A 13,361-nucleotide genomic window follows, 5' to 3' on the forward strand; every position below is an offset into this window, starting at 1 on the left:
GAGTCCCTCGAGGGTATATCATCAAATCAGACTCATCTTTTAACGATGGTGATAGCTTAACTAAACATTATGGTTATTCGAGTCCCTCCTCCCACTATCACGGTCGAACCAGAACTCACTACGATGGGTCCCTCCTCCCGCTTATGTGGTCGAGCCAAGACCCGCTATGACATATCTCTTCTCTCGCTCATGCGGTCAAACCTGAACCCACCATAATGGGTCCTTTCCTTCCACTGACGCAATCTTGCCAGAACCCACTATGATGGGTCCCTCCTTTCGCTTATGTGGTCGAGCCAAGGCCCGCTACGACGGGTCCCTTCTCTCGCTCATGCGGTCAAGCCTGAACCCACCATAGTGGGTCCTTTCCTTTCGCTGACGCGGTTGAGCTAAAACCTCCTATGATGGGTCCCTCCTCCTACTCATGCGATTGACCCAAGACCCACTACGACGGGTCTCTTCTCCCGCTTATGTGGTTGAGCCCGAACCCTCTATGATAGGTCCTTTCCTCCCACTGGTGTGGTCAAGCCATAACTTGCCACAATGGGTCCTTCGTCCTGCTGACGCGGTCGAGCCAAAATCCACCATGATGAGTCCTTACTCCTACTATGATGGTCGAGACAAAAGTCGTTATGGTAGACTAATACAAATACTCCTACTACGATAAGGATAATCCTAGGCACCACCAGCTCTCCTCACCATGTGGGCTAAAAAGATGATGCCTAAAACCAAAACATGGGGACCAAGGTCGGATTGCCTGCCCTGGCTTCCAAAAATGAGCCCACATGACCATCTCTTGACTGATACATCAGCAAAAGCCATACCTCTGTATTAATAACTAACGACATAGTCTGTCTTCACCGGTCTTATCTTTCTGATGATCGATGCAGGGACTACTCCCTACCTAACCCAAAGCGGTAAGGAAGTTGACCTAGAAGTATCCCCCCTAATGATTCGCCAAAGACACCAGAGGACACACGCTAGCAAACCGCCCTTATTAATGCCTCCACTATACAAGGTAAGGGGAGCCTTGACGAAAAAACGCCTAGGTCACTCGATACCTATGTATAAAAGCCATGCCCCAAACCAAATAAGGACAAGTAGGAAAAAGAGACTCTTTACTCTATTAATTAACTACTAATACTGTTATTTTTCTCTCTTTTTACTTTCTTAACTTAAGTATCGGAGGGGCCGAGTCGGGACACCCTTGACGTAGGCCTATTATACAGGATCATCGACGTTGTTTGAAGGCATAACCAAAAACTACCCAAACGAGATCATCCAACTCTCAAACTAAGTTCCAACGCTCCTAGCAAATCGACTCTTTCTGTAGCTTCCTTCGTCCTGCTCACAACGCCTACTCTCAACGTCAATCAAGAGTCACCAAAAGGAATTTATATTTTCTACTCGCCAGTGATCTGTGTGTTAACACATACCTTATATTTTCTACTCGCCAGTGATCTGTGTGTTAACACATACGTCACCATGAATATGAATCCTTCAAAATGGCTCAATCCGACCACTATGGACGACCCAGATTAGATGAAAGTAAATCCGACGGTGATAAGAATTGATCACGGCCGTTTGCGTCATTTGGACAAGATAATGAAACGTTGACCGTCCATGATATTTCAAGGCGAATCTCGGCCGTCTATTAAATTATTCTCAATAGATATAATTCTTTACCCAAGCTATTGGGCTCTAATTTTTGGGTCAGCTCAAGCGGCCCAGATGAGATTGCGAGGGTTTCCGAGGTATACAAAGCAGGCCCCCGTTTGGGTTCCTCCCACAAGGGAACGGCGCTCGGGCGAGGAATTCTGGCTTTGAAGATGCCGGCGCGAGATGGCGTCGCCCTCGGGCTTCTTGTTGCCTCCATTCTGTGGTTGGTGCCTCGACCCACGCACGGGGGAGGCGGAGCTTGCGAGCTCAGCGTCCGCCACAGCGACGTCTTATATAACTACAGCCTGGCGTCGCCGACCGACAAATTCCCTCACGGCGTTCTCAGCGAAGACGGGTACTCCTCCTCCTGCCCTCACCCGATCTGCCTTTCCTGACGAATCTTGTTCTTGTGATCTTTTCCTCGTCATTTCGTGTGATTCTGTTGTGAATTAAGAATTTAAGGCTCAGGACGCGATCGCAGGTAATCTAGTAGTTTACTCGTCTTTTGCGTTCGAAGACTGAAAGAGCTACACGTTGCTGTTATGTTGCTTCCGTTGCCTGATCGAATTTAATCGAAGGTTGCAGGTTGTAACTTTGGTAGGGTGTAGGATCACGTCTAGATCAACTTGTAAGTGATTGACAAACAATTAATGCTGTCAGTGATGTATACCATCATCGAATCTATCTGTAGTGAGGTAGCGTCTGCACAGTTATATCATCTATATATTTTTTATCAATGATTCTAAGGCTGTATAAGACTGAGAGATTCATTCTTCATCAATATATTTGTATTAAGGAGTCAGATTATGGGCTAACCTGTATGTGGAGCTTCATTCCAATGGGACACTAATCGTGGCTTACTATCTTTGTTTAAGTTATTCTTAATCTGTCATGTGTATAACTTTTCTTGTGCATGCAAATGAATAAAGTAAGCTTCCCACAATAGATGAAAGTAGAGTGTACAGTTTTTAAGGTGCGCACCTCCTCGGTGACTCAAATTTTGCTGGGGCTTCTTTTGGGATAAGGGGCTAGCTATTTCCCAGTGAAAGCGCAACTGCAGTTGTATATCCATGTATTTTACTATGATAGAGATGTCAGAGAATTTCACAGACATGTGCCCATATCTGCATTGCAAATACATGCATCAACTTTGATGCCTATATAGTGGTTGTTGCTGATTTCTTTATAATGATTTCACCTTCTCTTCCAAACTGATGTTAAATTTTGCCATAATTTTTTCTTCTGGATTGCCATAGCTTTCTACTTCTGTCAAAATTACATAAAGACTTAATTTGTTTTTCATACTAATCGTTGAGCAATTCGCCTTTCTTGTAGGTTTTACAAAGTGACCGTAAATGAGACATCACTCTGGTTTCAGGTTGGCTTCATCAGGTCACCTTCTCTTGGTAGTCTTTAGGTTCAATATCAATGTGTTAAGCATAACTATACATCCAAAATCTATGAACTTCTCCAATTTTATTACCATAAAATGGACAATTCCAAGGAGACCAAAAAATGAGTTGCATAAGTTTCCTGACTGCCTTCTATTAACAGGGTACTTTAGCATGATTCATGTTTGTTTTGTGCCATGCTGTGCCTATGCAGGCATTAACCTTCATTTTATGTATCTAAATGACATGCTGCATACACTTACCTTGCTAGTTGGTTTGGTACTGGGATAATACAGCATTACAGTTGCCACCTTAATTTCTAGTGTTGTGTACTAGACCAAATGATGCATATAGTTAGGTGCCAACACACATATGTACTGAGGCATTTAGTTTGGATTTGGAACAGCACACACCATATTCTTTGGTTTTCTGCAGAACATTGCTCAATATTACTGATATATAGCTAAACTGATATTTATGTGAACAGCTATGTGATCAGATGATATTCAACCATGATCCCCCAAGATGTTATGATTGCCAGGTAACTGATTTCCAGAAATCATCACCCACTTCGTGTCTCTTCCCTTTTGAACTTGTTAAAATATTTTATAGTGCATTTAAATTAGCTGTTAGATTTTTATTAAAAAAAATATAGTTTAATTAAATAGGTACTGATGAATATTAATCAAGAAAAGTTACTGGTGGTGATGTTCCTTTTCTTTTTGTTTTTCAACCCCTGGGACCCATCAGTATCAGTACTGGAATAAAAATTTAAACCTTTCCAAAGACATTTGATTTTTTTACAGATCATGGTGCTCATATAAAAGATCTTCACTTTGTGTTGTTATCAATGAATAATGTGACTTTATTGATGATTGTAAATTATAAAGCTAGAATAGGGTCACAAAAAGGAAATACAGTTATTTAGTTTCTATAAGTTATCTTCTCGTAATAAATTTGTTGCGTTTGATACTTTCATGATGTTAAATAGTGAAACGAAATAAAAAATTTCTATACTATACTATTAAATGATGATTGTGTCTTCAAATTTATTTATATATGTAAATAGGATTGTGGAGGTCCATCACGTTGCGGTATGATGTGCAATGCACTTGTGGCAAACAGCATAGGAGGTACACTCAATTCTTTTCTGTTCATAGAAGTGGAAATTTATTTATTAAAAGTTAAGAAGCATATTGTGCATTGTCTCATTGTATGTGAGCATCAGTTGTGAAAGAACAATAGTTGAAAAAGGTATCATTGAAGGATATTATATGCATAGGAGATAACTAACATATTATGCAGTAGGCATCGAAAACATGAGAATTATTAAGTCTGTTTTTTACACTATTATCTCAACCTCATAGCACCACCTCAAAGAAAGTTTATTCTCTGCATCAACTGGTGTGTTTTTACATTTCTAAATAGGGTTCTTGATATCCCATGCTTTGGTAGAAGACCTGTTCGTCATGTCTCTAGTAGCAGCATGTTCTGCTTGGTGCTCTACAATTTATGTGGAGCTCTTACAAACTCACTTCCTGCTGATCTCTCAAAATAAGTGCTAAAAAGAGTGATGCTCCCAAAGTATTAGTTCCATTCACTTCTTTGCTTACACCTGCTTTAGTTCAAGTAACTTGAGGCCCTTGCTCAAGGAGCCTGCTATATGAGTTATGATTGGTTGCCTAACTGAAAAAGATGACAGTCAAGGGATTCTGCCGGAGCATTATATGGTAACTGTAAGAAATTTAAGATAATGGTGACAAGATAATGTGTCAAGTGAGCTTAGAACTCTCTAATAATTTGTTAGATGGGTAATTGACCTAGAACAGAACATGGATGAGTTATCAGGAAGTCATAGCTAAGAAACTAAAAAGCTGTTAAAATCTGAGTTCATTGTAAAACAATGATGAAGCTTTAATGTCCCAATTATTTGGGTCAACTACATGGATCTTTTGTTATGATTGGGAAAATCTGAGTTCACTGTATGACTATTAATTGGTACCACATTTTCTTCTGCAGCACTAATATTTTTTTTAATATTGATTCTCCTGCTTTTAGTTGTAAACTTGTAAGCACAGAGAAATCATCAATTTGTTCACCTATAAGATGCTTTTGTTTCCTGACTTATATCTAACTAGACATCAGCCACACTCGTTGTTTTCCTTCAGCGTGATGAGAATCTATTCCTCAAAATTTGGTTGCTTTATGTCACTGTAAAAGCCTTGTGTTAAATAAGTTTTCTTTATTAGTTATGCTACATGATGCTATGATGAGAATGATCATAAGGCCTTTCTACCTATTTACTTTTTCTCTAGGAGTCATACTTTGATGTTATCTAAGGAAAACTATTTTCAAGAACGATATAATTCATTTCATGAACACAGTGGCTTCAGTTGTGCTAACTGATATCGGTTGCATACGCAGGATACTTCGTTTGTACAACCATTGGAAGGGCTTCAAATCTTAACGTTGCTCTCATTGGTAACATCTAATTAGTTCTGTTTGATTTGAATCTCTTGATATTTATTAAATGAAATTTGTCATACGAATTACTAATTGAGATGATATGTTGTGAATGAATTAAATTCTAATATTCAAGTTTGACACATCATCAAATCTCGGTAGCTATGATCAAAATCAACCTTTTGTGTTATCGAAAGTCCTTTTGATGCTTACTCCTATGAAACAAAGAACTGCCTAGTTCCATACCGTATTGTGTTCGATACACCAATCATGTTTGCTCACTTAATGATAAATGTCCAGTTATTTTGGATTAGTTTGGAGTTCTTATAGATTTTTAGGATGCTTCTTTCACCATCTTCTGATGTAATTAATTTGCCCTGAAACACTGTTTTTTGTCACCATTTTGTTCCACTTATATCACATAGCTTAATAGTATAATTTATATTGCTTTTTATTGATTGTAGAACAGATCAGAACAGTCCTCAAAAAGGTGTTGTTGTCAAGACATCATCAATTGGCCCCAAGGTTAATTGTTCACTTTCTGTTTCAGTCTTTTGTGATTCAAATGAAGCACAGGTGTGTTACTCCTATGACAAGCTTATGTTTACATTCATGTACAGATATCATACTGATTATATCTTTGTGGTTTTTTCCATAGTGAAAATTTCTCAATTATCATACTTGCAGGTGTCAGATACTTTCAACATAACAGGAAATTGTGACTATGTGAGTATGCCCAAATTTCCTTTTTTGGAAATCAGAATTTACCTATCCTGGTTACTCCTATATTGCTCATGTCTGTAAGACAAAAGTGTATATGTATGGCAAATAAGCATGGTTCGCCTTTCCTGTCCGTACCAGTGGATCAATCGGACGTTGGTATAGTATGTACCAACATACCGATACATAGTGCGATGGGACGTACTAATAAATTGATATATACCGTCTATACCAATATACCGTCTATACCAGTCCTCTGTTGGATTGATATGTACTGCTTGTATCGGGCGATATGCTGTTGTATGGCAAACCTTGCAAATAAACTCATGAATCTTTTTGGAAAGTACAAAAAAGGGGAAAATAAAGAAAAGATATTTTTCCCTTGTTCAATAAACACAACAATTTATAAAGACAAATAGCAAAAAATGGGAGCCTGCTTTTTGGCAAGAGATACCAACAACAATAACAAGTTATATAAGTTTCCAACCATCATTGAACTCCATCAAAAGCGATAATTAGTGAAAGTAATAGCAACAAAATCTCTTTATATTTTAACAAAATTTTCTTAGGTATTCTTCGTCTTCTCCTTTCGTCACTTGTTCTAATTGGTTCAGTTCGTCTGAGCAGTTCATTTATAGATCTCTTTTAGATATGTTTATACCATCCTAAATAATTCTGTCATTTATCCTCGACCAGCACTGGTTTGGCTTCTTCATGTGTATAAATTTTCTTCAAGTGACCCACAATTGCAAAGTATACTGTCATACTTTTCAGGGAAATTTAGTGTTTGTAATTGATTTCCATATTACTTCTTCTTGAATATTTTTGTGATGCACAAGTAACCTGGTGTCATTTTCCCTCCCCAGTCATCTTAACTGCTCCAGCTTATTTTGTGGTGATTCTTTTCTTGCAATGTAATTTACTAAATTCCAGATTCACTAGACTAACAAAACATGTTTGAACTGAATTCTACAGGCTGTAGTGCTCAGGCATCCATCTGGTTGTGCAAAAGTTATTTATGTAAATGGAAAAGGATGGGGATGGTTTGGAACATTAATGATGATGTATGTTTCACCATATGCCACATTGATACTTTCGTCCATTTATTGCTTGCAATTGCTGTGTCAGTGATTGATTACCATTGCTTTGTGCTTGCAGAATTTTGTGCCTTCTTGTAGGCTATGTTCTTGTAGGCACAATTTATAGGTTCTTTTTCCTGGGAATTCAGGGCATAGAAGTAAGACTTTCCTACTTTTTAGCTTTTACGGCTTATGATGATATGTGTTTGTTTATGCACTGGATCTACAAAGTTTCATTTGGTGTTGCAGACAAATATCATTTAGTAGTCTGTTCTGTATTTACTCCTTTATAGCATTGAATAGCTGAATCAGGAAATGAAAATGCATAAAGGCAATGATTTGGCTGTCACGTTCTTGTAGGACTGTTCTCATATATCTTGTATGACTTTATGACTGTTGTAGTCTTGTAGAGAGATTGTGGCTGGAGCAAGTTATCAGTTAAAGAGTGTATAGGACTGATGGGCAGCTGAATAGGCTTGACAGTCCTTTTAAAAGGGGTTGGTTGAGCGTGTATAATTTTCAGACTGACCATGACTTCACAGAGAGAATTTGATGGTTTTTGAATGAATTTCGAGTAGAAGAGCTTTTCGAGAGAGATATCAGATTGCTCCCAGTAAGAAGTGTTTGAATAGAAGAAAAAAAAAAGGACTGAAAAGAATTAGCTAAGAAAATTGAACAAAACTTGGCCCATTTGGTCTCACACCCAATAACATCGTCCATAGAGAAAGATAGATACCTCACATTATGTGCCATTCTATTACATTATCATGAGCTTTAATGCTACTCTCTTATAGTTGGAGGGATAACTTTATATTAGGCTTACTATGGCTTTGCTATTAGAACTTATAAAAAGTAGTAAAATCCTGTATCTTGCAAAACCTAATTTAAAGAGATAACGAGATCTCTTAAAACTTGATTTCTTAAACTTAGCAACTGTTTCTACCTAATTTAAATCAGGGTTCCTTAGAAAACTCAATTAATCATTCTGTTTCTGTTCTTTTTAGGAAACATGTATCATGCCATCTCGGTGTCATGTCCTACAACTAATGCTTACAGTGAATTAACTTTCCATTTTGATGCTACTAAAAATATAGGCCAGATGCATCTGATATCTGATAATGTATGAAATATTGATGTTATCTTCACCACAAGATTAACAAACAATTCTTGTGGTTTACTATGTTCCGATACAAATAATTTCATGCAGAAACATCCCTTGTACGAAATTGAAGTTATCTTCAACCACAAAATATGAACAGTTATTCTTACAGATCACTATGTTCCGATACAAACTATTTTACATATAAACATCCTTCTACGAGATCTAATTGTTGATGTTTCATTTTTTTCAGGCTATTCCAAACTTAGAATTTTGGCTCAGTTTGCCATATAAAGCAAGCGTAAGTTCCTCTATGATTGACTATTTATCTTGATAAGTCAGACAATTTTTTTGTAATAGCGTTTGCTACGATACATTTGTTCCACTAAGAAGTTCCTAACAATTATATGGACGGTGCAGAAACTGAACCAAAATCAGTCTTGGTTTTGTGATTGCAGTTGCATTTTATGCTGATACTTAGATTCTGGGTTTCTTCTGTTATATTCCTTGCAGAGTATGCTTAGAGGTTTAGTGCGAAGGTTCAGCAGGGATAGTCGAGGTTCCTACGCCCCGGTAAATTATTGAGGAGCATTTGTCATCAGATATCAGTCGCTTCCTTGCTAGTTTTGGCTGTTGTTACACCCATTGTTCTGTGGACAAAACTATGACATGCAATTGGAGCATAGCAAGAGGATTGCTAAGATCATGGATGCAAGTTTTGTATCTTTGTTAGTTGATTGATTGTCATCTCTCAGAAACTGGGAGTTCAACTTTGGTGGAATCTTGTGTTTTCATCAGTATATATCAGTATATTTCATCAGAATATATATACATCAGCATATACATGTAAAATCTAAAAGTATTATATGTTTACATATACATATATGTTTGCATGTGGAGGCAGGATTTAGTTAAGTACCTTGTGATAATGTGACAAAGTGTCTATTGTATATTTCACGTCAAATCAATCAATTTTAATTATGATATATTATTTCTATAAAAATAATCATAATAATACTGAAAATATTAGGTTTCTATGGCTCGTTTATTTTTATATATTTTTAGCTCAAACAATAATTATCCACGACAAGTTTATTATTAGTTTGATTCGAATTCATATTGATGTAATAAAAATCATAGTCTAATGCTAAAACATTATTAATCTATGTTTTTATATATTTTTTAACTCAAATTAGCTTCGGCCACGATTAACTCCATGGTGAATAGTCCCCTCGAGCCCCCCTTTGGTTCTTTTCGTGACCTTCCGATCTTTATCCTATGGCCATGATTTGTTGCGCCGATCGAACGGTCCAGATTACCCCGATCGACCGAAACGGTGAAGAGCGATGCGGGGGCTTCATAATAACGTTCGCGGGGGATTCGCCTTTTGGACGCTAACCCTACTTGCGCGGCGGCGTGGTCACTGAGCTCGTTCTCTCCTCTATCTCTCGACTCCTCAATCGCCGGGTACCTCCCTCGCCCTCGACCTATTGTTATTAGGGTCTAATACAGAGCGCAAGCTGGCCTTCCGATCGCATCGGCCCCTCCTCATCGATCTTGTTTCGATACAGATTGTTCGTCTCCGCTTCTAATTTGTAGACGATACCGGTTTTTTCTTGGTGTTGCATTGCTCCCTTTTTCTGGTCTTAATGTTTTTAATTGCATCGACGTTTTAACTTCTGTTTGGAATTCAGGTTTAGGGTTTCACAAGGTTGATTTGCCGTATTGACATACCTAATTAAAATCTTCATGGAGGTTTTGATCCGATGTTTGAGTTTATTGATGTGCATCTTATTGCGTTTTCTTTTGTGAGATCATGCATTTATATTATTCTATATGTTAAATGATTCCGGCTTAGAAACTTGTTTCTTGTATGGTTCATCATGATAGGTTAATCTTCATGTCTTCATGCTATATTGCTAATGTTTACAGTAGATCAGAGCAAGTTTTGTTGCGCCAGCCTGGTTTTGCTATCTATCATTTACTAAGATGTGAGAACCCAACTTGTTGCTTGACATTGGTAGAAATTTTAGTGTTGGTGGGAAAGTGAGAGTTAAATCATATGTTTCCCATTACTGCGAGTGGGTGACGACAAAAGGAGAAGTATATGTTTGTAGAATTGGCAATAGGCTGATCCATTTATATAGTGATTTATCTTTTTTCTCTTTATTCAATGCGGAACGCTTTAATTTATATTTTGGGTTTAATTCATTTGTAGGCTTAAGTATTAGCAATCAAAATGTTCACCGCAAGAAAAAAGATCCAAAAGGACAAGGGTGCTGAGCCTACCGAGTTCGAGGACACTGTTGCTCAGGCTAGTAATTAATCTTAGATATCTTGTCCCGATGCTTTTGTATAGATGTTTTAGTGAGTGTTTTGTACTTTATTGCAGGCATTCTTTGATTTGGAGAATGGAAATCAGGAATTGAAGAGTGACTTGAAGGACCTTTACATTAGCTCAGCAACGTAAGTTTGGCATATCGCCTGTTTCTGTTCTGTTGTTCGAGCAAACACATAACACTGCTTATCATTTTATGCGTTTACATGGTCTTCTGTTGCAGTCAAATGGATGTAGCTGGCAACCGGAAAGCTGTTGTTATCCACGTCCCATACCGACTTCGCAAAGCCTTCAGGAAGATTCATGTGAGGCTAGTTAGAGAATTGGAAAAGAAATTCAGTGGGAAGGTACGGCAGGCTCCGATACGCTTTACGTTATTATTTTTATTGGTTAAATGATTTTCGTTGGAATTGAACTAATGAAATAAATTTGTTGTTATTTAAACAAGAAATGTGATTTTATATCAAACTCGTGTTATTCTTTATTGGGTGAATCCCTTCATAAGAATTTAGGGTAATGTGAACGATACTATTGCAAAATTTAATTTGTATAGAGTGGTTAAACATAAATATCTAGTTGTTTAAACTATAAAAGCATCCTGAAGTGATTCCTTGGCAACTATTTCTAGATCTATGACATTCTCGTGGTCATCAGATCCTATATGCCTTGAGTTAATGCAATTGCATGCTCGTGTACAACAGACTCATCCTTCCTGATGGCTAGCATAAACCCAAGGGATAGGATTGTGTTTTTATGTTGCTCTTAGTACTTTACAGGGAACCAGCATCTTTACCCATGACTTTGAGATAGGGTAACATCATGTTCCAATTATTCTTATGACATCTACTGGAACCACTATATTCATCCATGATACCAATAATTTTGGTGTTCAAATCACTCCATCAAAAGTGGAACTTCCTGTGATGTCATACATCAATTATTAAGGACATAAATTTGAGTACCTTGTTTCCCAGCCTTCAACGGACCAGGTAAATTATTATAGTTTGTATTTTTCAGGCTTGTACTTCCAAGTAGTCATAATTATGGTTCGAATCGGAATCGGAACCGGGACCGGCGATTTCGGTTCGGTTCCATACCGGCTTAAAGAGAAACAAAAAATGATTAAAACACAGAATTTCATGGTGTAATGCTTTGCGCTTTAAACTTAAAATCTCAGGACTTAGGTTCAGACCATGGTGGAAATCTTTCATTTTTAACTTTGAATTGGTACTGGAATCAATGGTTCTAGAACTGGCAGTTCTAGAACCAAAATGGCCTAGAACCGAATGGCTCTGTTTTCCATGGAACCGGAACCGCAATCAGGTCTACTTCGAAGTCTAATAAGCCGAAAGGTGGAGCTAGCCCACAACATTTAATCATGATTCAGAACTTAATGTTGCAAAGAAGCTCTATTACATATGTTTTTTGTTGAATTTGAAGCCTGCGTGTTTGGTTCTTGATTGTAACTAAACATTTGATCGTCGCCTGTAAGTTCATTCTGTTACTTTTAATCTTATAGGACGTTGTTCTCATTGCCACACGGAGGATTCTGAGGCCGCCTAAGAAAGGTTCTGCTGTTGTGCGCCCTCGTAGTCGCACTCTCACTGCCGTTCATGATGCCATCTTGGAAGATGTAGTCTACCCTGCTGAAATTGTTGGGAAGCGCATCAGATATCGCCTCGATGGCTCTAAGATCATAAAGGTATATTATTATTCTGTCACCGATTGTTCTTGATTTTTGGTTAACTTGCTTTTCTTGTGTATATAAGTTTTTTTTAATGTTTGAATAATTTGAATATTGTTGAGCAATTACGAAGAATTTCATGGTTGTAATGTGTAGATTTCTAACCCCTTGTCTTAAAATGGATATTATGACTTGCATCTTTTGAACAACACCATGGATACTCGTGTAACTTGTAGTAGTCAAGTCAGAATTAATTTCTTTTTCCGAGCTTTATTCTTTCTTTCTCAGGGTGTACAAATTCATATGATTGAATTAAAGTGTTTTATTTAACATGAATAAATTTTTTGGTTTCATCAGATTTTCTTGGACCCAAAGGAGAGGAACAACACTGAATATAAACTGGAGACCTTCACAGGGGTCTACCGGAAGCTATGTGGGAAGGACGTTGTTTTCGAGTACCCTGTCACCGAGAGTGCATGAAGAAATTTTTATAAGTCTACATTTCATCTAAGTCGCTAATTTTATAAATGGAGACTGCTCTCCTTAGAAGCATTTTTTTGATTACTACGTTTGTTTTGGCACTCTTTGATGTTTGGTAATTTGACGTTTCTTTGCACACCAGTGTGAATCGTTTTCGGTGAGCTTTTTACCATTTTATGCAGCGATCTGTCATGGGAAAATACACATGCTAATTTCAGTTCGAGTTTGGCCTCATGGCATTTAGTTTGGTTCTTGATCGATGACTAGTTTTCATCGCATATCTTTATTACGAGTGGGTTTTCATATTCTTTACTTGCAGAACCTCCTAAACTTGCATTGTCATCGCAGTTAAGATTCACTATTAAGCATGTGGTGCATGAGATCGGCAATCATCTGCAAGTAAAAGATGATTTAGGTATACACCATTAGGCCATCCGATAAACTAGTCTTA

General features: G+C 37.6%; 2 protein-coding genes across 3 annotated transcripts; both read left to right on the top strand.

Annotated features, from left to right (window-relative positions):
• Positions 1-1,765: 1,765 nt before the first annotated feature.
• Positions 1,766-9,231, top strand: LOC103996952 (uncharacterized). Its single transcript, XM_009418029.2, has 11 exons — positions 1,766-2,011; positions 2,992-3,034; positions 3,535-3,588; positions 4,117-4,180; positions 5,472-5,528; positions 5,980-6,086; positions 6,198-6,236; positions 7,206-7,294; positions 7,389-7,467; positions 8,662-8,709; positions 8,922-9,231. Exons 1-11 carry the CDS (start codon positions 1,827-1,829, stop codon positions 8,991-8,993), a joined length of 837 nt encoding a protein of 278 aa, XP_009416304.2. The 5' UTR covers positions 1,766-1,826; the 3' UTR covers positions 8,994-9,231.
• Positions 9,232-9,757: 526 nt separating this feature from the next.
• On the top strand, positions 9,758-13,161 carry LOC103996953 (small ribosomal subunit protein eS7). 2 transcript variants are annotated; one of them, XM_009418030.3, is made up of 6 exons: positions 9,758-9,875; positions 10,627-10,722; positions 10,801-10,874; positions 10,970-11,093; positions 12,266-12,448; positions 12,788-13,161. In XM_009418030.3, the coding sequence occupies exons 2-6, from the start codon at positions 10,648-10,650 to the stop codon at positions 12,908-12,910; spliced, it is 579 nt and encodes a 192-aa protein (XP_009416305.1). In that variant the 5' UTR covers positions 9,758-9,875; positions 10,627-10,647; the 3' UTR covers positions 12,911-13,161. The 2 variants fall into 2 exon arrangements, with proteins under 2 accessions (XP_009416305.1, XP_018686873.1); XM_018831328.2 differs by having other exon boundaries at positions 9,856-9,982.
• Positions 13,162-13,361: the final 200 nt, after the last annotated feature.

This window comes from Musa acuminata, chromosome BXJ3-9, assembly GCF_036884655.1.
Source record: "Musa acuminata AAA Group cultivar baxijiao chromosome BXJ3-9, Cavendish_Baxijiao_AAA, whole genome shotgun sequence".
Classification (NCBI taxonomy): domain Eukaryota; kingdom Viridiplantae; phylum Streptophyta; class Magnoliopsida; order Zingiberales; family Musaceae; genus Musa; species Musa acuminata.